Source organism: Pleurodeles waltl, chromosome 7 (assembly GCF_031143425.1).
Source record: "Pleurodeles waltl isolate 20211129_DDA chromosome 7, aPleWal1.hap1.20221129, whole genome shotgun sequence".
Classification (NCBI taxonomy): Eukaryota; Metazoa; Chordata; class Amphibia; order Caudata; family Salamandridae; genus Pleurodeles; species Pleurodeles waltl.
In genome coordinates, this window is record NC_090446.1 from 1,435,420,323 (window position 1) to 1,435,442,288 (window position 21,966).

General features: G+C 42.9%; 1 protein-coding gene across 2 annotated transcripts in view; it reads left to right on the forward strand.

Annotated features, from left to right (window-relative positions):
* LOC138246450 (putative methyltransferase DDB_G0268948) overlaps positions 1-21,966 on the forward strand; it is a 182,185-nt gene that overhangs the window by 86,863 nt on the left and 73,356 nt on the right. For both annotated transcript variants that reach the window (XM_069201064.1, XM_069201065.1), the window contains exons 5-6: positions 12,289-12,502; positions 20,613-20,716. In XM_069201064.1, the coding sequence (XP_069057165.1) occupies positions 12,289-12,502; positions 20,613-20,716 (318 nt within the window). The remainder of the gene's footprint in view (positions 1-12,288; positions 12,503-20,612; positions 20,717-21,966) is intronic.

Here is a 21,966-nt window from a genome sequence, read left to right on the forward strand (position 1 = left end):
ACAGCGTGTGTGGGGTTCCTGGCATGGGCACAGCTGAGGTTTTGGAGTGTGTGAACTAAGGTCCACTAATGGAGCTGCACCCGAATTCCCAGTCCTGGCGCAGCAGAGTGTACTGACTGCAATAACTTAGGTGCCCTGGAAGACAGTGTGTGTTGGGTTCTGGCATGGCTGAGGACTTGGAGTATGTGAACTGAGGTGCACCCGAGTTCCTAGTACTAGAGAAACAGAATGTATTGACTGGAAGAACTGAGGTGCTCTAGCAGACTGCATGTGTGGGATTCCTTGCACAGGCACGGCTGAGGACTTGGATTATGTGAACAGAGGTACACTGATGGAGCTGTGCCTGAGATCCGAGTACAGGAGCAGCAGAGTGTACTGACTGCAAGAACTGAGGTGCAGTGGCAGACAACATGTGTGGGGTTCCTGGCAGTGGCACAGCTGGGGGCTTAGAGTGTGTGAACTGAGGTGCACTGATGGAACTGTGACGAGGTCCCAGTACTGGAGCAGCAGAGTTTACTGACTGCAAGGACAGATGTGCTCTTGCAGACAGCATGTGTGGGGTTCCAGGCACTGGCACGGCTAAGGGCTCGGAGTGTGTGAATTGTGGTGCACTGATGGAGCTCTGCCCGAGGTCCCAGTACTGGAGCAGCAGAGTACACTGATTGCAAGAACTGAGGTGCTCTGGCAGATGTGTGCACTGAGGTGAACTTATGGAGCTGCACCCGAGGTCCCATTACTGGAGCGGCAGAGTTTACTGACTGCAAGAACCGAGGTGCTCTGGCAGACAGCATGAGTGGAGTTCCTGGCACTGGCATGGATGAGAGCTTGGAGTGTGTGAACTGAGGTGCACTGATGGAGCTGCACCCAAGGTCCCTGTACTGGAGCAGCAGAGTGTACTGACTGCAAGAACTGAGGTGCTCTGGCAGACAGCGTGTGTGGGGTTCCTGGCATTGGCACAGCTGAGGTCTTGGAGTGTGTGAACTAAGGTCCACTAATGGAGCTGCACCCGAAGTCCCAGTCCTGGCGCAGCAGAGTGTACTGACTGCAATAACTTAGGAGCCCTGGAAGACAGTGTGTGTTGGGTTCTGGCATGGCTGAGGACTTGGAGTATGTGAACTGAGGTGCACCCGAGTTCCTAGTACTAGAGAAACAGAATGTATTGACTGGAAGAACTGAGGTGCTCTAGCAGACTGCATGTGTGGGATTCCTTGCACAGGCACAGCTGAGGACTTGGATTGTGTGAACAGAGGTACACTGATGGAGCTGTGCCTGAGATCCGAGTACAGGAGCAGCAGAGTGTACTGACTGCAAGAACTGAGGTGCAGTGGCAGACAACATGTGTGGGGTTCCTGGCAGTGGCACGGCTGAGGGGTTGAAGTGTGTGAAATGAGGTGCACTGATGGAGCTGTGTCTGAGGTCCCAGTTACTGGAGCAGCAGAGTGTATTGACTGCAAGAACTGAGGTGTTCTGGTAGACAGTGTGTATGGGGTTCCTGGTATGGCTGAAGGCTGGGAGTGTGTGAACTGAGGTGCACTGATGGAGCTGCGTCTAAGGTCCTGGTACTGGAGCAGCAGAGGGTACTGAATGCAAGAACTGAGGTGATCTGACAGACAGCAGCCGGGTAAGTTGTTATCTGCCACAATGCCAACAGTTATCACTATCAACATCCAGGTGCAGAACAGCTCTCAGAAAGAACATAAACATCAGCCCCCTCAATACATTAGCAAATCATCAGGAAAGCCAGCTCTATAACCAGGTCATGGCCGGAAGGTCACCAACAGAAACAACCAGGGACATTCATTCAAGCACTACCTAAGAGAAATTAAGAGAACGGAAAAGAACAGTAAGCCAAGCTTACAGTTTATGCAGACCAGCTGAAGAGAAAAGAGGAAGACTGGAGCTAGTTAAAAGCCATGTTGGCGGGTACATCCAGATATACCATTAGCACTGCTGGAAAAACAAAGACCCTGCACTATAACAATTATGAAAGATTGGGCAGCAGACATGACCGACTGCAAGGAGACATGTAATTGCAGAGACAAACCCTCAGTGCCAAATGTTAAGGAGCTGGGAAGGATGAGATTAACCTCTACCATCACTACACAGGTTAATGAGAGGACACAGAAGACCTTGCACTAGTATCATGGAATGTTGTAGGCCTCTGGCATACATCGGCTCTACCCGACACACATGAGCAGGGACAACATATGTGTGCAGGAAACCAGGGTGGTCAATTCAGTTCCTTTATTGGGCTACCACGATTTTGAGAAATTAGAAACAAAGCCTAAGCACTAAAAGTGACACTCTGGTGGCGAAAGGACCTTTTAAATTTGGCACTTTGTGTGCCCATCAGAAGGTTTCTCCATATATGTTTCCACAGCTCTGATTCGCAGGATAATAGAAGTAGACCATAACAACTTATTGGTACAGGCAATTGGTACAGGCAATACTTATTAATGGATGCCACATTGATTGCAGACTGACAATACTTCAGGTAACGTCTACATAAATATGCACGGGCAATAGGGAAATCAAACTGAATGACTACTGCGATGTCTTGGATGATCTTTTTTGACAATACTCAAACACTGAGATTATCTAACCAGATACTTCAACCTTCATTACCTTGTCCAGCCTCACTCAGCAGACCAACAATGAACCTTAAATGAAAATTCAAGGAGGATGACTGACTTGCTGTCAATAAACTGTCTAATCCCGCTGCAATGATGCATGTACCCCTCAAGTTGACACCATGCCTCTCCCTATCTTCAGAGGTATCTCCACACTAAATTACACTTTTGTAACCATAGCAATACAGAGTACTCATAATGACTTAAATAATGCAAGTTTTGGCTAGCAATCATCTTCTACAGTATATCATTTTTTGGCTATCAACCCATGCAGCCACCCAGTTGAACTCTACAGGGACCACACAAGATAATGAGTGACATGACCTATTAAAATGGCTCAGATTTGGTAAGATCAGCTTAACCAGACTTACTCAGTGGACGTCAACCTTCAGATGTCCCAAAAACGTAAAGTATTCTGCAAGGTTGATGTTTATCATTCTGGGATAATACTTTGGAAATCATGTATCAGACTTTAAAAGAAAGACAGAAAATTAATGAACCAAACAAAATCTACCTGGGTCAACCAAAAACACCATGAAATACTGTAAGGAAATGCCTCCTTGGCATGGTTACCCCCTGACTTTTTGCCTTTTGCTGATGCCAAGTTATGATTGAAAGTCTGCTGGGGCCCTGCTAACCAGGCCCCAGCACCAGTGTTCTTTCCTTAAACTGTGCCTTTGCTTCCACAATTGGCACAGCCCTGGCACTCAGATAAGTACCTTTTAAATGGTACCTCTGGTACCAAGGGCCCTGATACCAGGGAAGGTCCCTAAGGGCTGCAGCATGTCTTATGCCACCCTGGGGACCCCTCACTCAGCACATGCACACTGCCTCACAGCTTGTGTGTGCTGGTGGGGAGAAAATGACTAAGTCGACATGGCACTCCCCTCAGAGTGCCATGCCAACTTCACACTGCCTGTGGTATAGGTAAGTCACCCCTCTAGCAGGCCTCCCAGTCCTAAGGCGGGTGCACTATACCACAGGTGAGGGCATATGTGCATGAGCACTATGTCCCTACAGTGTCTAAGCAAAACCTTAGACACTGTAAGTGCAGGATAGCCATAAGAGTATATGTTCCGGGAGTTTGTCAAACACGAACTCCACAGTTCCATAATGGCTACACTGAAATCTGGGAAGTTTGGTATCAAACTTCCGGCACAATAAATTAACACTGATGCCAGTGTGGAATTTATTGTAAAATGCACCCAGAGGGCATCTTAGAGATGCCCCCTGAATACCAATCTGACTTCTAGTGTGGGGCTGACCAGTTTCTGCCAGCGTGCCACAACCAGACGAGTTGCTGGCCACATGGGGAGAGCGCCTTTGTCACTCTGTGGCCAGGAACAAAGCCTGCACTGGGTGGAGGTCCGGCTCACCCCCCCGCAGGAACTGTAACACCTGGCGGTAAGCCTCAAAGGCCACTGCCCCCACTTTTGGCGGCAAGGCTGGAGGAGATAATGAGGAAAACAAGGAGGAGTCACCCACCAGTCAGGACAGCCCCTAAGGTGCCCTGAGCTGAGGTGACCCCTGCCTTTAGAAATCCTCCATCTTAGTTTTGGAGGATTCCCCCAATAGGATTAGGGATGTGCCGCCCTCCCCTCAGGGAGGAGGCACAAATAGGGTGTAGCCACCCTCCAGGACAGTAGCCATTGGCTACTGCCCCCCAGACCTAAATACACCCCTAAATTTAGTATTTAGGGCCACTCCAGAACCCAGGAAATCAGATTCCTGCAACCTGAACTAAGAAGAAGGACTGCTGACCTGAAAGGCCTGCAGAGATGACGGAAACAACAACTGCTTTGGCCCCAGCCCTACCGGCCTGTCTCCTGACTCGAACACCTGCAACATCAACGCATCCGACAGGGACCAATGACCTCTGAAGCCTCAGAGGACTGCCCTTAACCAAAGGACCAAGAAACTCCCGTAAGCAGCGGCTCTGCTCAACAAACAGCAACAATAATGCAACTTTTCTGCAACTTGGAAAGATCTCACTCTTCCTGCCGTAAGCATGAGACTTCACCCTCTGCACGTGATTCCCCCAGCTCGAGATCCAGAGAACCTACACCACAGGGAGGACTACCAGGCGACTGCAACCCCGTGAGTAGCCCGAGATCACCCCCCTGGACTCCCACAGCGATGCATGCAGAGAGAATCCAGGTGCTCCCCCTGACTGCAACTACTTGTAACAAGGAACCCGACGCCTGGACCAAGCACTGCACCCGCAGCCCCCAGGACAAGAAGGAACTGATCCTCAGTACAGGAGTGACCCCCAGGTGACCCTCTGCCTAGCCCAGTTGGTGGCTTGCCGGAGAAGCCCCCCTATGTCCTGCCTGCACCGCTAGAGTGACCCCCGGGTCCTTCCATTGTTTCCTATACAAAAGCCAACCCCTGCTTTGCACATTGCAGCCGGCCGCCTCTGTGCCGCTGAAGGTGTGTTTTATATGCCTACTTGTGTCCCCCCCAGTGCTCTACAAAACCCCCCTGGTCTGCCCTCCGAGGACGCGGGTATTTACCTGCTGGCAGACTGGAACTGGAGTACCTCCGTTCTTCATAGGTGCCTATGTGTTTTGGGCTCCTCTTTGACCTCTGCACCTGACCGGCCCTGTGCTGCTGGTGTGGTAACTTTGGGGTTGCCTTAAACCCCCAACTGGTGGCTGCCTATGCCAAGGAACTTAGACTTGTAAGTGCCTTACTTACCTGACAAACTAACCATTACTTACCTCCCCCAGGAACTGTTAATTTTTGCACTGTGTCCACTTTTAAAATAGTTTATTACCATTTTGTCTAAAACTTTATATGTTACTGCTCTAATCCAAAGTTCCTTACTTACCTGTGTGGAGTACCTTGCATTTAGGTATTTACTTCAAATCTTGACCTTGTGGTTCTAAAAATAAATTAAGAAAATATATTTATCTCTATAAAAACTATTGGCCTGGAGTTAAGTTTTTGAGTGTGTGTTCCTCATTATTGCTTGAGTGCACAACAAATGCTTAACACTACCCCCTGATAAGCCTACTGCTCGACCACACTACCACAAAATAGAGCATTAGAATTATCTTACTTCTAAGGGGAACCCTTGGACTCTATGCACACACTCTCTCACTTTGAGATAGTATGTGCAGAGCCAACTTCCTACATTGGTGGATCAGCAGACTAAATTCCAAAAATTCTCATTAGAAACTGATTTTAGAAATGTGAGCTATTTTTCTATATTGCAACTTTTCTGCAACTTTTAAAGACCTCACTCTTCCCGCCGGAAGCGTGAGACTTCACCCTCTGCACCCGATGCTCCCGGCTCGAGATCCAGAGAACCAACACCACAGGGAGGACTCCCAGGTGACTGCGACCCCGTGAGTAGCCAGTGGTGACCCCCCTGGACTCCAACAGCAACGCATGCAGAGAGAATCCAGAGGCTCCCCCTGACTGCGACTGCCTGTAACAGGGAACCCGACGCCTGGACCAAGCACTGCACCTGCAGCCCCCAGGACCAGCAGGAACCGAACCTCAGTGCAAGAGTAACCCCCAGGCGACACTCTGCCTAGCCCTGTTGGTTCCTTGCCGGAGAAGCACCCCTGTGCCTGCACCGGTAGAGTGACCCCCGGGTCCCTCCATTGTCTGCTATACAGAACCCGACGCCTGCTTTGCACACTGCACACGGCCGTCCCTGTGCCGCTGAGGGTGTGTTTAGTGTGCCTACTTGTGTCCCCCCCAGTGCTCTACAACACCCCCCTGGACGGCCCTCCGAGGATGCGGGTACTTATCTGCTGGCAGACTGGAACCGGAGCACCCCTGTTCTTCATAGGCGCCTATGTGTTTTGGGCTCCTTTTTGACCTCTGCACCTGACCGGCCCTGTGCTGCAGGTGTGGTAACTTTGGGGTTGCCTTGAACCCCTAACAGTGGGCTGCCTATGCCCAGGAACTTAGACTTGTAAGTGCCTAACTTATCTGACAAAATAACCATTACTTACCTCCCCCAGGAACTGTTGATTTTTGCAGTGTGTCCACTTTTAAAATAGCTTATTGTCATGTTATCTAAAACTGTGTATGTTACTGCTCTAATCCAAAGTTCTTACTTACCTGTGTGGAGTACCTTGCATTTTATGTATTTACTTCAAATCTTGACCTTGTGGTTCTAAAAAAAAATTAAGAAAATATATTTTTCTATATAAAACCTATTGGCCTGGAGTTAAGTCTTTGAGTGTGTGTTCCTCATTGTTGCCTGTGTGTGTACAACAAATGCTTAACACTAACCTCTGATAAGCCTACTACTCGTTCACACTACCACAAAATAGAGCATTCGAATTATCTAATTTTGCTACTATTTTACCTGTAGGGGAACCCTTGGTCTATGTGCACACTATCTCTCACTTTGAGATAGTATATACAGAGCCAACTTCCTACACATACCTTTGAAATAGTGAAAATCAGCAGAGTATTAAGATATGCCACGAGATGCTACAACAAAAATAGATATAACAAAGCACTGCAGCAATGTTGTCAGACATTAGGAAAACTACATTGCAAGCTGCTATGGTCCACCAAACCTAAATATCTTGAAACCGAAAGGGTTTATATTCCCTCCCTTCTAGGTCCAAACAATCAGGCAAAATTCTGGCAGTTCATAAAAAAAAAAAGACAACAAGGTCAGCAAAAGGGGGAATAGTTATCATGGAGAAATGGATCAACTATGTTGAAGCCTTATAAAATGATCAAGTAGAAGAGAGTAAGTTGTTGGAAAACCAAAAAATAAAAGGAAAAGAATCAGCACCCCTATATGTTGCATCATATTACGCGCCTAGTGAACACCTCAGGGTGATCCTGAATGATTCATGAGATACTGGTAACCTAGATATTACACAAAACTATTGCCTTAACCACAGTGAGACCATGTTCTGCGGTGCGGCTATTTGCAAGGCACTAAACATCATCAGAGAGAATGGAGCACCTGGTGTCTGAATCTATATTTAAGGTAGATATGGAGCTCTGGGAAACTATAGAAAGCCTGCTTTATTGTCACTGCTTTCAATCATGCCAAATACCACACTCTTGGTGAGGTTCAATACTACATCCAATCCATAAAAATCTTCCCAGTCAGACCCATGAAACTACTGACTGATTGCAATGATAGAAGTGGAGGCAAAACCATACGCCAAAATCTATTCAAGCCATGGTCTACTGAAGAAAATGTCATTCCTTACTATCAAACCAGGTTTTAACCAAAATCATCAACAAAAGACAACACACTGGAATTTGGCTCATTGTACCACGCTGCCTCTCAGCCCCTCCTTCACTTACTTCATAGACTATTCAGCCACAATTGTCCATGTGGACAGAAATATACTGGTCCACTGAAATATTCTCTTTACTTTTTGAAGGCAATTATCTCCTTATACTCTAACACATGTATAAGCATAAAGATTGGTAGCAGGAACATGGCTACACCACAAATTCTGACAAACCATGGCCTGAAACACGGCTGTGGGTCACAACAAGTTATATCTAAAGCCAAAACTATGCCTCCATGGATCCCCACCCACAGCCTCAGTACTCCAATGTGTGGATGACTAGATCATCCTGTACCATACAATAATTGGAATGCAGCAAGACCTTGATCAGCTGAGCCTATATAATGCCGGTAATATGCCTACTGCTAAAGCCTGAAGTAAAAAGGTTATGATATTTGGTAAATACAAACATAAACCCAAACAGACCTGCAGACAAGGTAAACTGAAGATTGATAATACCTAGGTGTCTGGTTCACAGTGAACCTTACCATCATCACACATCTGCAGTACCACATCAAAAAATTTCCACAGTCATATTCGGGCTGTGTAATTTAAACACACATTTACACAGTGCATTGCCCAAAGCAATCAGAAAAGGAGTCAGAGTAAAACTATTGCCTATTTTTTCTTATGGGCATTTTTTTTTAACGCTAATTCAACACAAACTTAACTCCATATCTATATATTGACACTAGACCAGTCGAACGTCAAAATATTGGAGTTAGAGTGATTTTTTGGATGCGTGAACCCACCTTGCGTCAGTGAGATGCAGGGTGGGCGTTCCCATTAAAAAAATGACTCTAAGGCCCTTGAGCATTATTTATCCACCCGTACAAAAATGGTGCACGGGAGGGAGACGGGCCTAAATAATAGCGCTAAATCAGCTTAGTGCCATTATTTAATGCCTGAGTCAGGGCATGGCGTTAGGGGACCTGTGAACCTGTTTCCATGGTCAAACACCATGGTAAGAGCCTACAGGTGCCCTCCCTAAGCCCCAGGAACACCCCACCCACACCAGAGTGTTACCACAGGATGGGGGACCCCATCCTAGATAAGTATAGGTAAGTATTTTTATATTTTTTTCAAAGTACCATTGGGGGGCCCTGAAACTGGCATTGGGTGCAATGACCATGTCCAGAGGACCCTTGTCCCCTGTGCTGACCACTGGGGTGGTGGGCATGACTCCTGTCTTTCATAAGACAGGAGTCATGTGGTATGGATGGTTTTGCGTCATGAAATGATGCTAGGCTGGTTAGAGTCATTTTTCTTTTTACTCTAACCAGCCTAACGTAATTTTTTGGTGCAAAACCCCCTTCTCCCATACCACCAGCCCCACCCCGCTAGCATCATTTTCTTTGATGCTATCCCACCCTTTGCACCGGCTTGCGGGATTCCATAAATATGGAGCCCGGCTGAGGCCCTGGAATCACGCAAGCCGCCGCGATAATTTTTGATGAAAAACTGCATTTGCGCTGTTTTGCGTCAAAAAGTATGAATCTGGCCCTAAGTTTGCCCAGGGAAGCTGTCAACTTCATCACACACAGAATAGTGCAGTGTCTATAGGTGAATCTTCAACATACCAAATTAAACAATGCAGTCACTCTTATGCCTGGGGTTTGCACTGACTAAGCAAGGCCTTCAAAATGGAATACAAGACGTCACATATCAAAAATCATTCACTAGTCATCGCTGATTCAGTAACCTTAAAACAGGTATAATTGGAGATCTTTAATGCCCCAAATAACCACTGGGGAGCATATTTTAACCAACGCAACTGTCGCGTAGGCTCTCATTATCCTAATAGACTACTGGATTTTTGGCCGGCAAGATCGTTCGCAGTGTGGGGAACTAAGTCTGACCCATGGTGAAGGACCCTTATCACCCCAAATCCGGTTTTTGCTCCAGCCAACTAGCAGTGCCTCATCTCTCCCGAAGGGAAGAGACAATTGGGCTGCCGAGCGCATGACATCTTAGTACTTCCCAGGGAAGTTGTGGTCACTCAGGTCACAACCGGTTCTCTCATACACAGTACGGTCTCATGTAGAAATGACAAAGGCAGTTTAAGTTTTAAAGATTGGTTAATAAAACGACTACATTTTAGATAACAAAGCGTGAGCTGCAATAACCTGAACTACACAACACAGTAGGATTAAAATAGTAACGATGAGAGTGAAGCACAAGAATAAGGCTATCATAGTGCAACTAGATTATGTTCTCTCTAAGTTATATTCTGAGCACAGCCTGTGAAGCTCTAAGCCTGCCTTTCAGGTTCCCCCGGGAGGACATCAACCCTCATACCTGAGCAAAGGCCTGTAATCTGCATCAGCATCTGCAACGGGCAGTCAGCATCTAGTTGTAGGTTCCTGGTCGGAATCTCCCTCTAACGTGTACTAGGACTAGAAAGTGTTTTTATAACTAACACGCAGATGTCCTAAGAAAAGTCCCTACGTAAGGATGTGTACTTTCTACGAACACTAGAAACTAAACTTCTACCATGTTTACCTGCAATGTACCAGACTGTAGCCTTGACTGAAGCACAGAGCGAGCAAGAATGTATTCTTTGAGAACACGGTGCTGAAATAAGCTAAACAGTGTGATAGAATGAAATAAAAACAAGACCATGAAACTGGTTATCATAAAATAACAGTGCAAGGTTGAATAAAATGCATCTAGGGCAAATTGCACAGAAGCCTAATACGTTAAGCTAACGCGCATAAAACTACATTATAAATGGCTACACTACACAACCAATGACCTAACGTTCATCCTAGAGTCCATGACACCCTCAGCATTAAAGTCCATTTTGAAAAAAACTGGTGTAGACCATTTCTGTAAAAACATGCATGGAGACCATTCAGGACACACCGAATTCACACTCTCATGGAACCACTTTTGAAACAACCAAGATGTAGACTCATCTAAAAAGGGGCCCTAAGCAGAACAGTCAGACATTTTGTATTATGTGCCATATTAATGACCTTGCTAATATTGGAAACCAGGCTCAATTGGGAAAACCTGGATTGCAGGCCGAGTTGCAGGTTTTGCGACTTTAGGCAAGAATCCTTGCTTCATTGTCCAATATTTTTAACCATATGTCATACTGTAATGATATCAGCGTTTTTAGCACAGGGTACCTCTACATGTAAAGAAGCTTAGACCTACTGTCTAAGGACTGATAGTCTGAGGAATCCCGCATGGATTCTCGCCAGTTCAAATACATCTTGTATACCGACATAAAAAATAAATACATTTAAAAAAAATAAACAGTCTATCCTAGTGCAACAGTGGCGCACACAGATACTTTGTTTTATTAGATGAAAAATATTACTGTTTCATTTTTATTCCTTTATCAGTACAACTAGTTTTTAAAAGTGTTTGTAGATCATTAATGTTTGTAATTTCATATGGTATTACTGTAGATTGTATATTGTGCTACAATATGTAATTGTTAAAAATTCTCATGCATGAAAAACATTTTTTATTTTGAAAGTACACAAATATGTGTAGATAATTTCTATATGTATAACCTATATGAAGTTATGCACACATTTTTGCTAAAATACGCATGAACATAATCAATTGACATCCATCATATGAGGTATTACAAGGACTGTAAGAAAAATATGAAATTCTGATATTCAACTGAACATATATGTGTGGAACAATGAACAATTTAATCCTAGCAAGTATTGTTCAATCAAGTGCAAGCACCTTAAAAAAAATACAGGCTCACATATTGAACACTATGACAGAAATCATTTCCTCCTTTATAGTGCCACTAGTACTTCTGCACTGTCTAAGATAGGTTGTAACAGCTTTAAATTTTCTGAACAAGCATGATAAGTGATCAGGGAGGTGTAGATCTGCTACATTTAGATATTGGCGGATAGTTTATTCACAGCAGTAACTGATATTCGGTCCTCTCAAATCTAAATCCAAAAGGACATAATGGGACTAAGGGGCAAATTTATGAGACCCTAGCCTCACCTTGCGCCCCATAAGCATCATTACTTTTTTACGCTAATGTGGCCCAATGAGGCCAAAATCCCCACACTATATTTGCAGAGATGCATGCATTGCACCACTTTGTAACTCTTTGCGCTACATTATGCCTGCGCCAGGCATAATGTATGCAAGAAGGGCATTACCCCTTTAGGGGGCTGAAAAAATGGTGCAAGGAAATCTAAGGAATTTCCTTGTGTCATTTTTTCCAGCACTTTTAAGGCCTGCTCAGAGCCTTATTTGTTATTGACAGCAATGATAGCGAGGTCAGGCTTTGCAGATCTCCCAGGTTTGTGTCTTTGAAAGTCCAAGGATAATGTGACTGCTAAGATTATGGTCTCATATATTCATATTTCTGGTATTATTTTTAGAGTTGCCCCTGCAGAGAAGATTCCATTTGAAGATGGCTCTGTGGACCTGATAACTGCTTCTGTTGCAGCTCACTGGTTTGAAGTTGACAAGTTTTTAAGGGAAGTAGATCGTGTCCTTAAACCCAATGGATGCCTTGCATTGTACTGCCTGTGTCTCCACTATGATCTTCACTACAAAGATTGCTCCAAATCTTTGACTGATACATTTATGGAGGTAAGGGCAGTTGGGGATATCGCTTTGTGATTATTTGGGATATGTTTTGCACGGACTGCAGCCCATTAGGAACCATTAAAATGTTAAGCTTTGCACACAGCAAATATGTGTTTTGTTGATGGTATCTATGTATTAGAGATAAAAGTAAACCATGCTCAATCCTCTCTAAGACTTAATGAACAGCGTATGTGAGACATGAGAGAGTCCACTTTAACATACTATGCAGAAATCTGTACATATGACCGTTGATCTTAAACTATATTTTCTTTGAGGCAGGCAGACAATGATAGAAAACCAGATGTCCTTGCTGTGTCTTTCAGGCCACACATTAAAGGTAATTCATGGCTGTAAGCACCTTGGAGTGCAATTATAAAATGTACAGTCACAGGTTTGGCAGGCATACTTGCATTGATAGAATCATCATAGTGTGTGTGGCCCCGAGATGGCATCTTTTGTTACAACTGTCATTCTGCCTCCTTGGTCAGGAAACAATATGGTATGTTTTTAGGGGACAGAGTTGAAAAGTGTGACACCACAAGCACAAGTATATTTAATATAATACTGGGGCTAAAAATGCTTCCTGGAATGTTTATTGTGGATGATGTAGAGAATGGGTCTCTGTGGAGTGGTGGCTATCTGAGGTTTGCCCTGGAAACAAAAAAGTATAAAAGAATATGTCATTGGTGTTAAACTTGAGCAAAATTGCTTCCATTGGCTTTTGTGTGGTGTGGCCATGGGGCTAGAAAGAGACTTCAAATGTGAATGTCAGATTTGGCATAACAATATACAACTGCACACGTTGTTTTACCAAGCAAGAAGGAGGGTAATTTAGAGTGATGCTATATGCCTTTTCTCTCATGTTTGTGAATTCTTATATGACCAAAAACTAGATGGAGGAAACTGACATATTACTAGTATGTCTGTTTTGGCCAAAGAGACAGTGGTTTTTATTGTTGAGAAAGATGATGGTACTGAAAGTGTGGACTCTTCCAGGACTACCATGTCCAAGTCTCACAGTTCTACATTAAGTGCCAGTTCTACATTAAGTGACCCTTCCATGTCTAATACTATCTGTCGGTCAGTATGTGTGTATGTGGTATTTTTATAGTGTAAACAATTCTGGATGTTAAAGGGGAAGGGGTTGTAAGTTTAAGTCTATGCGTGCAGTGAGAAATGTCCTCTTTTTACATTGACAAATACCAATTTTTAAACTGATGCTTCTGGTTATATACCTCTGCCTACTGTGGCACTACTGCCCAGTCCTTAGTATATATGCGTTGACCACTGAAACAGGTGAAAATAGGTTAACTCCTAACTGGCTTTTTTCGCTTCAAAGTAAGGCCACAGTATATAGTGCTGCAAATATGTAGGTGACATGAGAAAGTTGAATGTCACATGTGGACTACAACACCTGTTGTGCCATCCATTAGGCTGACAAAGGAAAAATGGCTATAGGCTTACAGTTATAGCCTGACTCCTCCAGCTTTTTAAACTGCCGGTGAAACTATCAATATAGCCTTTTTTGACAAGTGGTACCTTACTTTTACCTATGCAGTAATTCATCACTAAGTAGACCTTGTACTGTATAAGGTAGGATGTCTGGTATATAATAGTGGTGCCTGCAAGAGTTTAATGTTGGTATGAACCTATAATGACTAATCCCCAAAAGCTATTTTCACTATAAAGAGCTGTAGATATCCTGTGAGAGAAACTGGAGTTCAGAATCATATCATAAACCTGCTATCTCTAGTTAGTCAAAAACTACAAGTTTCATTCAAAGATTATTTTTAATATTTACTAAAACCTGATTTTTAATACATATGTAGGAAGCCTAGCAGACTGAACCTCCAGTGGGCCAATTAGCTTTAGGCTTCTGGCCGATGGCCGTGCCAGCCTCTCCTTGTAATGAGGCATGAAAAATGCTCCCAGAGCAGCAACAATGATTGAAGGTGAGGTAAGTGACAGATTTCAGCTCTGGAAGGAAGGCTGGGTAGGGTCTAGTAATTTCATTATATTGAAAGGGATCAGAGTAGGGTCTGTTTATTTGTAGTGTAGAGTTAGACCTGGGCAAAATAAAGCCATTTGATCTATAGTTGCTCAGTAGTCCAGTGCAACGGGGAGCTGGCACCAAAACCAGATTGGTGTATCTCAAGAGAAGAGGGACTGCTCATTTCCAAAAAACGCACCTGCCTAGCATACAAGCTCTATTCAGGGACAGAAAGATTCTGCCATGTTGGATTTACCACAAAATAATTCACTGTTGAATAGTTTGCAGTAGAGCAAAGAATATGTACTAGATAAATTGGAATGATTGTCCTTAGGGACCTTTTGTTTTCTAGGGAGTGACCAGGGATCACCCTACCCACAAACTACAAAGCTGGCACCTCACTCACAGCTCATACTACTCTCTGGACCAGTAGAAAAAAGAAGTGTACATTTTCTGTTTAAGACCTATGTGGAAACCTGAATGGATGAACCTCCCACAAGAGGCCTTTTTCCTAATGCTCCCAGCTGGTAGGTAGCAACTGGAACCTCCTTGTGACCTTTGCTGGAGTGAGTCCAATCCCCTAAGTGCTGTCACTCTGGTGCTGGGTGCCACAGAACTGACCGAGAGGAGCTTCAGTAGAAAATCTCAAAAGATGGGACTTAGGCACTTTTTGATCTTTTAAGACCTCCAGATCATCAGAGGGACCACGTGGCAAAGCTGTCAATTGTGATGTATCTTCATTGTTTCAGATTCCGGCTTTCCCTGCATGATGATTTAGAGTGCCTTAAAAAGACTAAGCCTGAAGTTAGAAGTGTTGACTTGGTAAAGGCACAATAAGTATCCATCTGACACAAGGGCCTCACCAGCTGCAAAATTTGAATTTGTTCTGCTCATAGCTTTTTTGCCAAAATGAATGGCTTCAGTGAGACCTCATCCAGCAGCTATCCAGCTTTGAGAGAATTTTAGTGAAGGCAGACTGCAACCTTGATGTTGGAAATTGTCCTTTTGGTAAGTGACCCTGTCTAATTCCTGTCTAATTCCTGTCTATTCCTTGTGCACATATATTCAGTGGAGCAGAGAGGAAGCTGTTATAGCTAATCAATGCTGCAGAAGCATGGTATAGCCAGCAAGACATGCCAGGACACTCAGACTAATGCCCAATTTATCCATTCTCTATTGCAGTGTTGTATGCAAAGAGCCCACTGTGTACTAGAAAGCGTATTGTTTTAGTCTACTTGCCAGATAGTTGTCTAGAACCTTCACGTCTGAAATAATAAAAGAGATGTGGCTAAATTTCTCACAGTACAGATGGTCTCTCCCTGACTTTGGAATTAAAGAGATCATAACCTGGGTAAATTCCAGTAGCAGAAACCTCTGAGAGATAGCATCAAAGAACTGTTGTACCAGGAGTGGGATGGAGCATTTAACAGTGATCTTAAAAAATTTAATCGGGAGTCCATCATCTCCCAGCATCCTGCCAAAATCAATGCTTTTTTATTGCTTTGCCATTTCTCTGTCCTCAATGCCTCTGTCAATATAGTTTTGGGTATCCAATGTTAGGAATGGTATAGGAACATTCCTGAGGAATTGAACTTCTTGGGCCATATCATCTAGGGGCAACGTGTAGAGAGTAGAGTAGTAAGCAGCAAATTCCTCAAGGTTAACTCCTGGGCACATAAGAAGTCGTCCTGATCCTCCTCCTCATAACTCAGGAATGAACAATTCCACTGACTTTTGCGATAGTTGGAAAGCAAGTAGTTTGCCAGTGGTTTAAAATAACTCACATCAAGCAGCCTATTTAAAATATGTTAACCCTTGTTAAACTGCTGTTTTAATACAGCAGAAGGAACTTTGGAAATTCTTATATGGTGTATGCTATACACCAACAACACATAGCCGACACCTACATCTTTGCTTTAAAAATCACGCAATAAGCACTGTAGAACACATAGGCATACAACATGGCACCTCTGCAGAGGATGATCAGCATTTACTATTATTTTTCCTAAACCTGTTAATTTTCATATTGATTTCATATCCCAACAACAAAAGAATGTAAATTCACATTGCTGATCCAAGAGTTTAGTTATTCCTGTTAAGTGTGCCTTATTCTAAATACTTTTCTAATGCCTAAAACTCTAGTATTAGATTTTGGTATAGTTAATTGTAGTACACTTGTAAATTAAGAGTGAACAATGATGTCTACTCCCTTCTTGGCCACACAATGCTTAACTGTATGTTAAATTAATATTATAGTAGAAATATCTTCTGTCACAAACTGCATACATATATGAAACTGTGTTGTGTTTTACCTGAGCCCAGGAAACTTGTTAATGCAGAACAAAAACATTGTGTGGATTGTAATAAATACAGATCAACTGATCCTTGCACACAGAGTTATTCTTGAATGTAAACATGTATAACATGTTCAATACATCTACACAGCTATGGTACATGAGGAACACATGATTTGTAAACATGTAAACCCATTAGCTGAACACAGGCTGTACAAAATTAGGTAGAAAGTATTATAGTAGTTACCTTCTATCATGTATGAAACTACTGTATTTCTGTGTTTTGTTTAGTTCCAAAATTTAAAGTTGTCACAGGGAAATTCGCCTTACTATAAAGTTACTTTAATCTTTGTTTCAGTGAATTTCTAAGGTTTTTTTTTAAACCCAAAAAGATATTTCATTACACTTTGAGCTATAATGCTACTTTAACCTTTGATTTTTTTCAGTGAATCTGTACATGTGTGTGTGTGTTTGTGTGTGTGTCTGTGTGTGTATTTGTTTATATGGACACAAAACACTGCATCCCAAACCGCTAAATGGACTTATACCAAATTTGGCAGAAAGCTAGATCTTGGTCCAGAAAGATCTCTTTTTGTTTTCTGGTGTAAATCTGTTGAGTTGCTTTGTAGTTATTAAAGAAATTATATCTAGGAATGCAAATCCTTTGCAGATCCACAGGTATCTGCAGGGGCTCTGTGGGTCCGCATGGGTACCTGCAGATCTGGACAAAAAGCAAGGCCCTGATTGGCTGGCTTAAACCTGAATGGAAAGCTGCAGCCCCATTCTGTTTCTTGACAGGGCACCCAAGGAGAACACATAAACACACACATAAGGGTTCAGGATAGAGGTATCCTGAACCCATAGGACACAGTGAGGTGTCTCTGAGAGACTTTTGTTTTCTACTGTCTGATCCGCGGATCCATGGATCCACTGCAGTACACAGTGCCATCCCCAGTGTAAATCTGCGATGGATCCATGGAACTGAAGCCACACAGAACAATAACATCTCACCCACTCACACACAAATACCCTAGCCGCACATGGCTGCAGGCCGCGCTAAGAGTAGGGTTGTGTGCATGTGGGGTTTGGCCGCAGAGCTTGGCTGCAGGCCAGACCCTGCAGCCAACTGCTGCAGCTCAGGGTCCTGTATTAACATACGATAATTATATATTATTTTCCTTTAAAAAAAAAAAATCACTGAAAGAGCAAAGGGTACAGGAAGGTTATAGTTGGGTTCTCATTTTACCCACATAAAACCCTAGAAATTCATCAGTTAAAAGTATGCTTATAGTTTTACTTATCTTAGGAAACTATAACTTGTGCCGTTAAGTAACTTTAGGCCACAAGTTTTAGTTTCTTAACATAAATATAACTAAAACTGTTGAATTTCTATGGTTTTGTGTGGGCAACATGTAAATCTAACTATAAAACCCATGTAGCCTTGTTTTTCTTTAGTGAATATATATATGTGTATGTACAATATGCCTTACAAACAATTATACAAAGAGCGGCCACCTCCACCTATCAGTAACGGGCTTGGCATCAGCTACAATCCCATTAAATATAGAAAACACAAAATCCACATAGGTAACTAAGCTAGCACTTGAGGAAACACTGGGACAGATTTAAAAGCCCCTTGCGCTATAATATTGCCACATTAGCGTAATTCTTTTTATGTTAATGTGGCGATAGTATGCCAGAAATGCCGCACCAGATTTACAAAATGGCGCAATGCATGCATTACTACACATCATGTCCACTTATCCATATTATCCAGGGTTTAACGACCTTTGTTGTTCATTTTCTGATTTTTTTGGAAACAGATGCTGCATTACAAGTGGCAAGAATAATTACATAAGAAACATTGGGCCAGATGTAGCAAAACGCCAATTTGCGAGGTGCAAAGTGCGAGTCCATGCGAATCGCAATTTGCACCTCGCAAATTGGTATGCAGTACGGTGTCTCAGACACCGACTGCAACTCGCTATGGGGTCGCAATGACCCACCTCATTAATATTCATGAGGTGGGTCGCAAATTGCGGCCCCATAGCGAGTATAGGCACTCGCAAACATGGAGGCCTGCTGTCGTCAGCAGACCTCCATGTTCGTGACTGCTTTAAATAAAGCAGTTTTTTTTTTTTTAAAGTGTAGCCCGTTTTCCTTAAAGGAAAACGAGCTGCACTTAAAAAAAAAAACGAAACCTTTAGTTTCGGTATTTTTTCAGGGCAGGGAGTGGTCTCTTGGACCACTCCCTGCCCTGAAAAAATGTTTTTGGGTCCATTCACAAAGTGGAAGGGGTCCCATGGGGACCCCTTCCAATTTGCGAGTGGGTTACCATCCACTTCAAGTGGATGGTAACTGCGACTCCATTTGCGACCGCGTACGCGGTCGCAAATGGAATTGCATCCCACTGCGAGTCGCAAATAGGAAGAGAACACCCCTTCCTATTTGCGAGTCGGAAATGCATTTTGTGAGTCGGTTCCGACTCCCAAAATGCATTTCTGCATAGGAAACTCCGGTTTGCGTTGCCGTTTGCGAGTCGCAAACTGTTTCCTACATCTGGCCCATTGTTCACTATAAATTGGGAAGGTTGTTGTTTATCTAATCTTCAGCAGATGATACTCTAATGAGCCACTGGAGAGGTGTGTTGGTGACGGAGTTAGTGCAGCCTCTCCTGTTGAAATAGCTTTCATCCACCCTGCAGATTTAGGAGACTCACCAACTAAGGCACCTTGTGCCACAGTAAAATGGTGTCTGAGTTGTGATCAGGGCAGTGTTTGTGTAGTAAAATGTTTCTTCTTGAACAAAAACTATTTTTGAGGCATTTTCATCTTTGTATGTGTGCTGCAGAAAGCAACATATAATGAACTCGTATGTCCCTATACATATTTAACTCATATTTCCCTAAACCAACACCAATACTATACTCATATTTCCCTAAACTAATCCACCACTGATCTGGAGTAGTGTGGTACTCACCAAAAGCGTGTTGATGACTCGTTAGGGGTAGTAAGCACTATATAAATACAATTGCAATAACATTAACACACATTCACAAAGGAAATAACAAGGAGAAATAAAGATGCTCCTCTTTATTATGCCAGCCTCAGGCAGGTTCAGCATTTTTATACACAAATCCATGTCTTTGTAGTATGGGTTTGCATCAAAATCTGAGTGGATGCACAGGAATGCTCATGAACTACCCAGGGATCACCTACCTGATGCAAAGTAACGTAAGGTAGTGCTATACACTTCTTACCTTGTTTTATTTTTTACGAAGTTATGCACATAACCATAGTGTGGCTTTCTAAATACCACACATGATTTTATTGTTGGTTCTGTGGCAAATAGGTGACCCAATGCAAATTCTTGGTAAATCGGTTCCTTAGTGTTCTTTATCCAGAACCTCTTAGGAGCATTAGAGAATATAACATTTATTTGAGTACTTGAGAGTTACCCATTGTGAAATAAACTCATTATTCATTCATTGAGTGGAGACTGACGGTAATAGATAATTTTTAGGCTGGAACTTGGAAACGTTTCAAGCAAGAAAGATTTTGTTAAGGTTTTTCATTTTTCATGCCCTTGGAACAGTTAGCTAAGAGTGAGATCACTGCTCCTAGGGTACATATAGTACTGTACCACTTGAGAAGTAGTGGACACTGGGGAAATATTGGCCAGGATGTTATCACTGGGACCCTACATTATCCTGTAATATGGATTGGGTAAAATTAAACATCTGTAAATATGCTCCAAGATTTTTGTGCATACTATTTTAGACACAAAATAGGCAGGTCCATGCATTCACTTACTGCTTGTATCTTTGCAGGCATATAACTTTCTCTTACGCGAACATGGCGATGAAAAGGTTGAACTAATGAAATCTGAATACAAAGATATATTTGATGCGGTGCCTTTTGCTGATAAAACAAGGTAAGTCAAAAATAAGCGTGCTGTTACTATGTGAGGAGGGTTGCAATGTTTTCAAGCCAGTCTCTAAATTAATATTGACCGAATTAAATAGGAAGTCCTTCGACCTGAAATATAACAGTGGTAATTATCTACGAGAAACAGGTGTATTCATGGTCATTGTTTGCAGTGATGAAGATGATTGAAGAGTTTTAGTGTGGAAGAAAACAATATACTATGGGACTCATTTACAAGAAATTGAAGCATCATCATCGATGCATCAGATTTCTTGCACCTGCCGCACATCCCCTAATAATGCCATGGATGCGCTGTATTAATGATGCAGAGCTCCATGGCACACATTTTCACAAATATATCATTAATTCTGACGCATCTGCTGGCACTAAAGTGATGCATTGCTGAAGTTGCATTGTTAAACTGATGCAACTCCAACAATGCAAGGGGAGTCCCATTGGAAAAAGCCTTGTCGCAAGTTTGCGCCTTGTCTGAGCAGGTGGTAAAATTTTGACCCAGTGAAGTCTTAGAGTGATGCAATGAAAAGTTGTAAATTTCACTACGTCATTTCTAAGTGGCTTTTTCTGTGAAAATGCCTACCCTGCATACATTATACCTGGCACAGTTATAATGTGACAGAGGGCTTTACAAACTGATGTTTTGGGGCCAATGTGTCAGTTTCTAATTATGGAGCAGTGTAGCGCAAGGGGCTTGTAAATGAAGCCCAATGTGTTTTCCCTTCTATTTTGTACAAAGTATTGCTTTAATTTCATTTATATGACAAAGCAAATGTATAGGCAAATAAAATCAGTGAATAGAATCGTGAGTTTAATATATGTATGTGAGCCCACACAAGCATTTAGATGAATATGAAATGGGCAAGATATGTATGTTATGCAAAGGGATATATAAGGTAAATGCATTCATTGGAACAAAAAAAGGGTAATGAATTCTCTGAGGTATACCAACCCATCAGAGGTAAAGGTTGTGTTAGTAGAATTGTGGGTCTGAAGTGTTTGTAGAAATTACATGGATGGGTCCAAATAAGGAGTTTTAGAAAGCCGCAGTATTATTAACACTTTATTGGTTTCTTGTTAGTGTGATACAAGTCCTCTCTACTAAGACAGTATGCACAGTTTCATTTGAACTTATCTGACTAATTTTTCAAGCTCAATCAATCAATCAATCATGGATTTGTAAAGCGCGGCTACTCACCTGTGAGGGTCTCAAGGCGCTGGGGGAGGCAGTGGGGTGTTGAG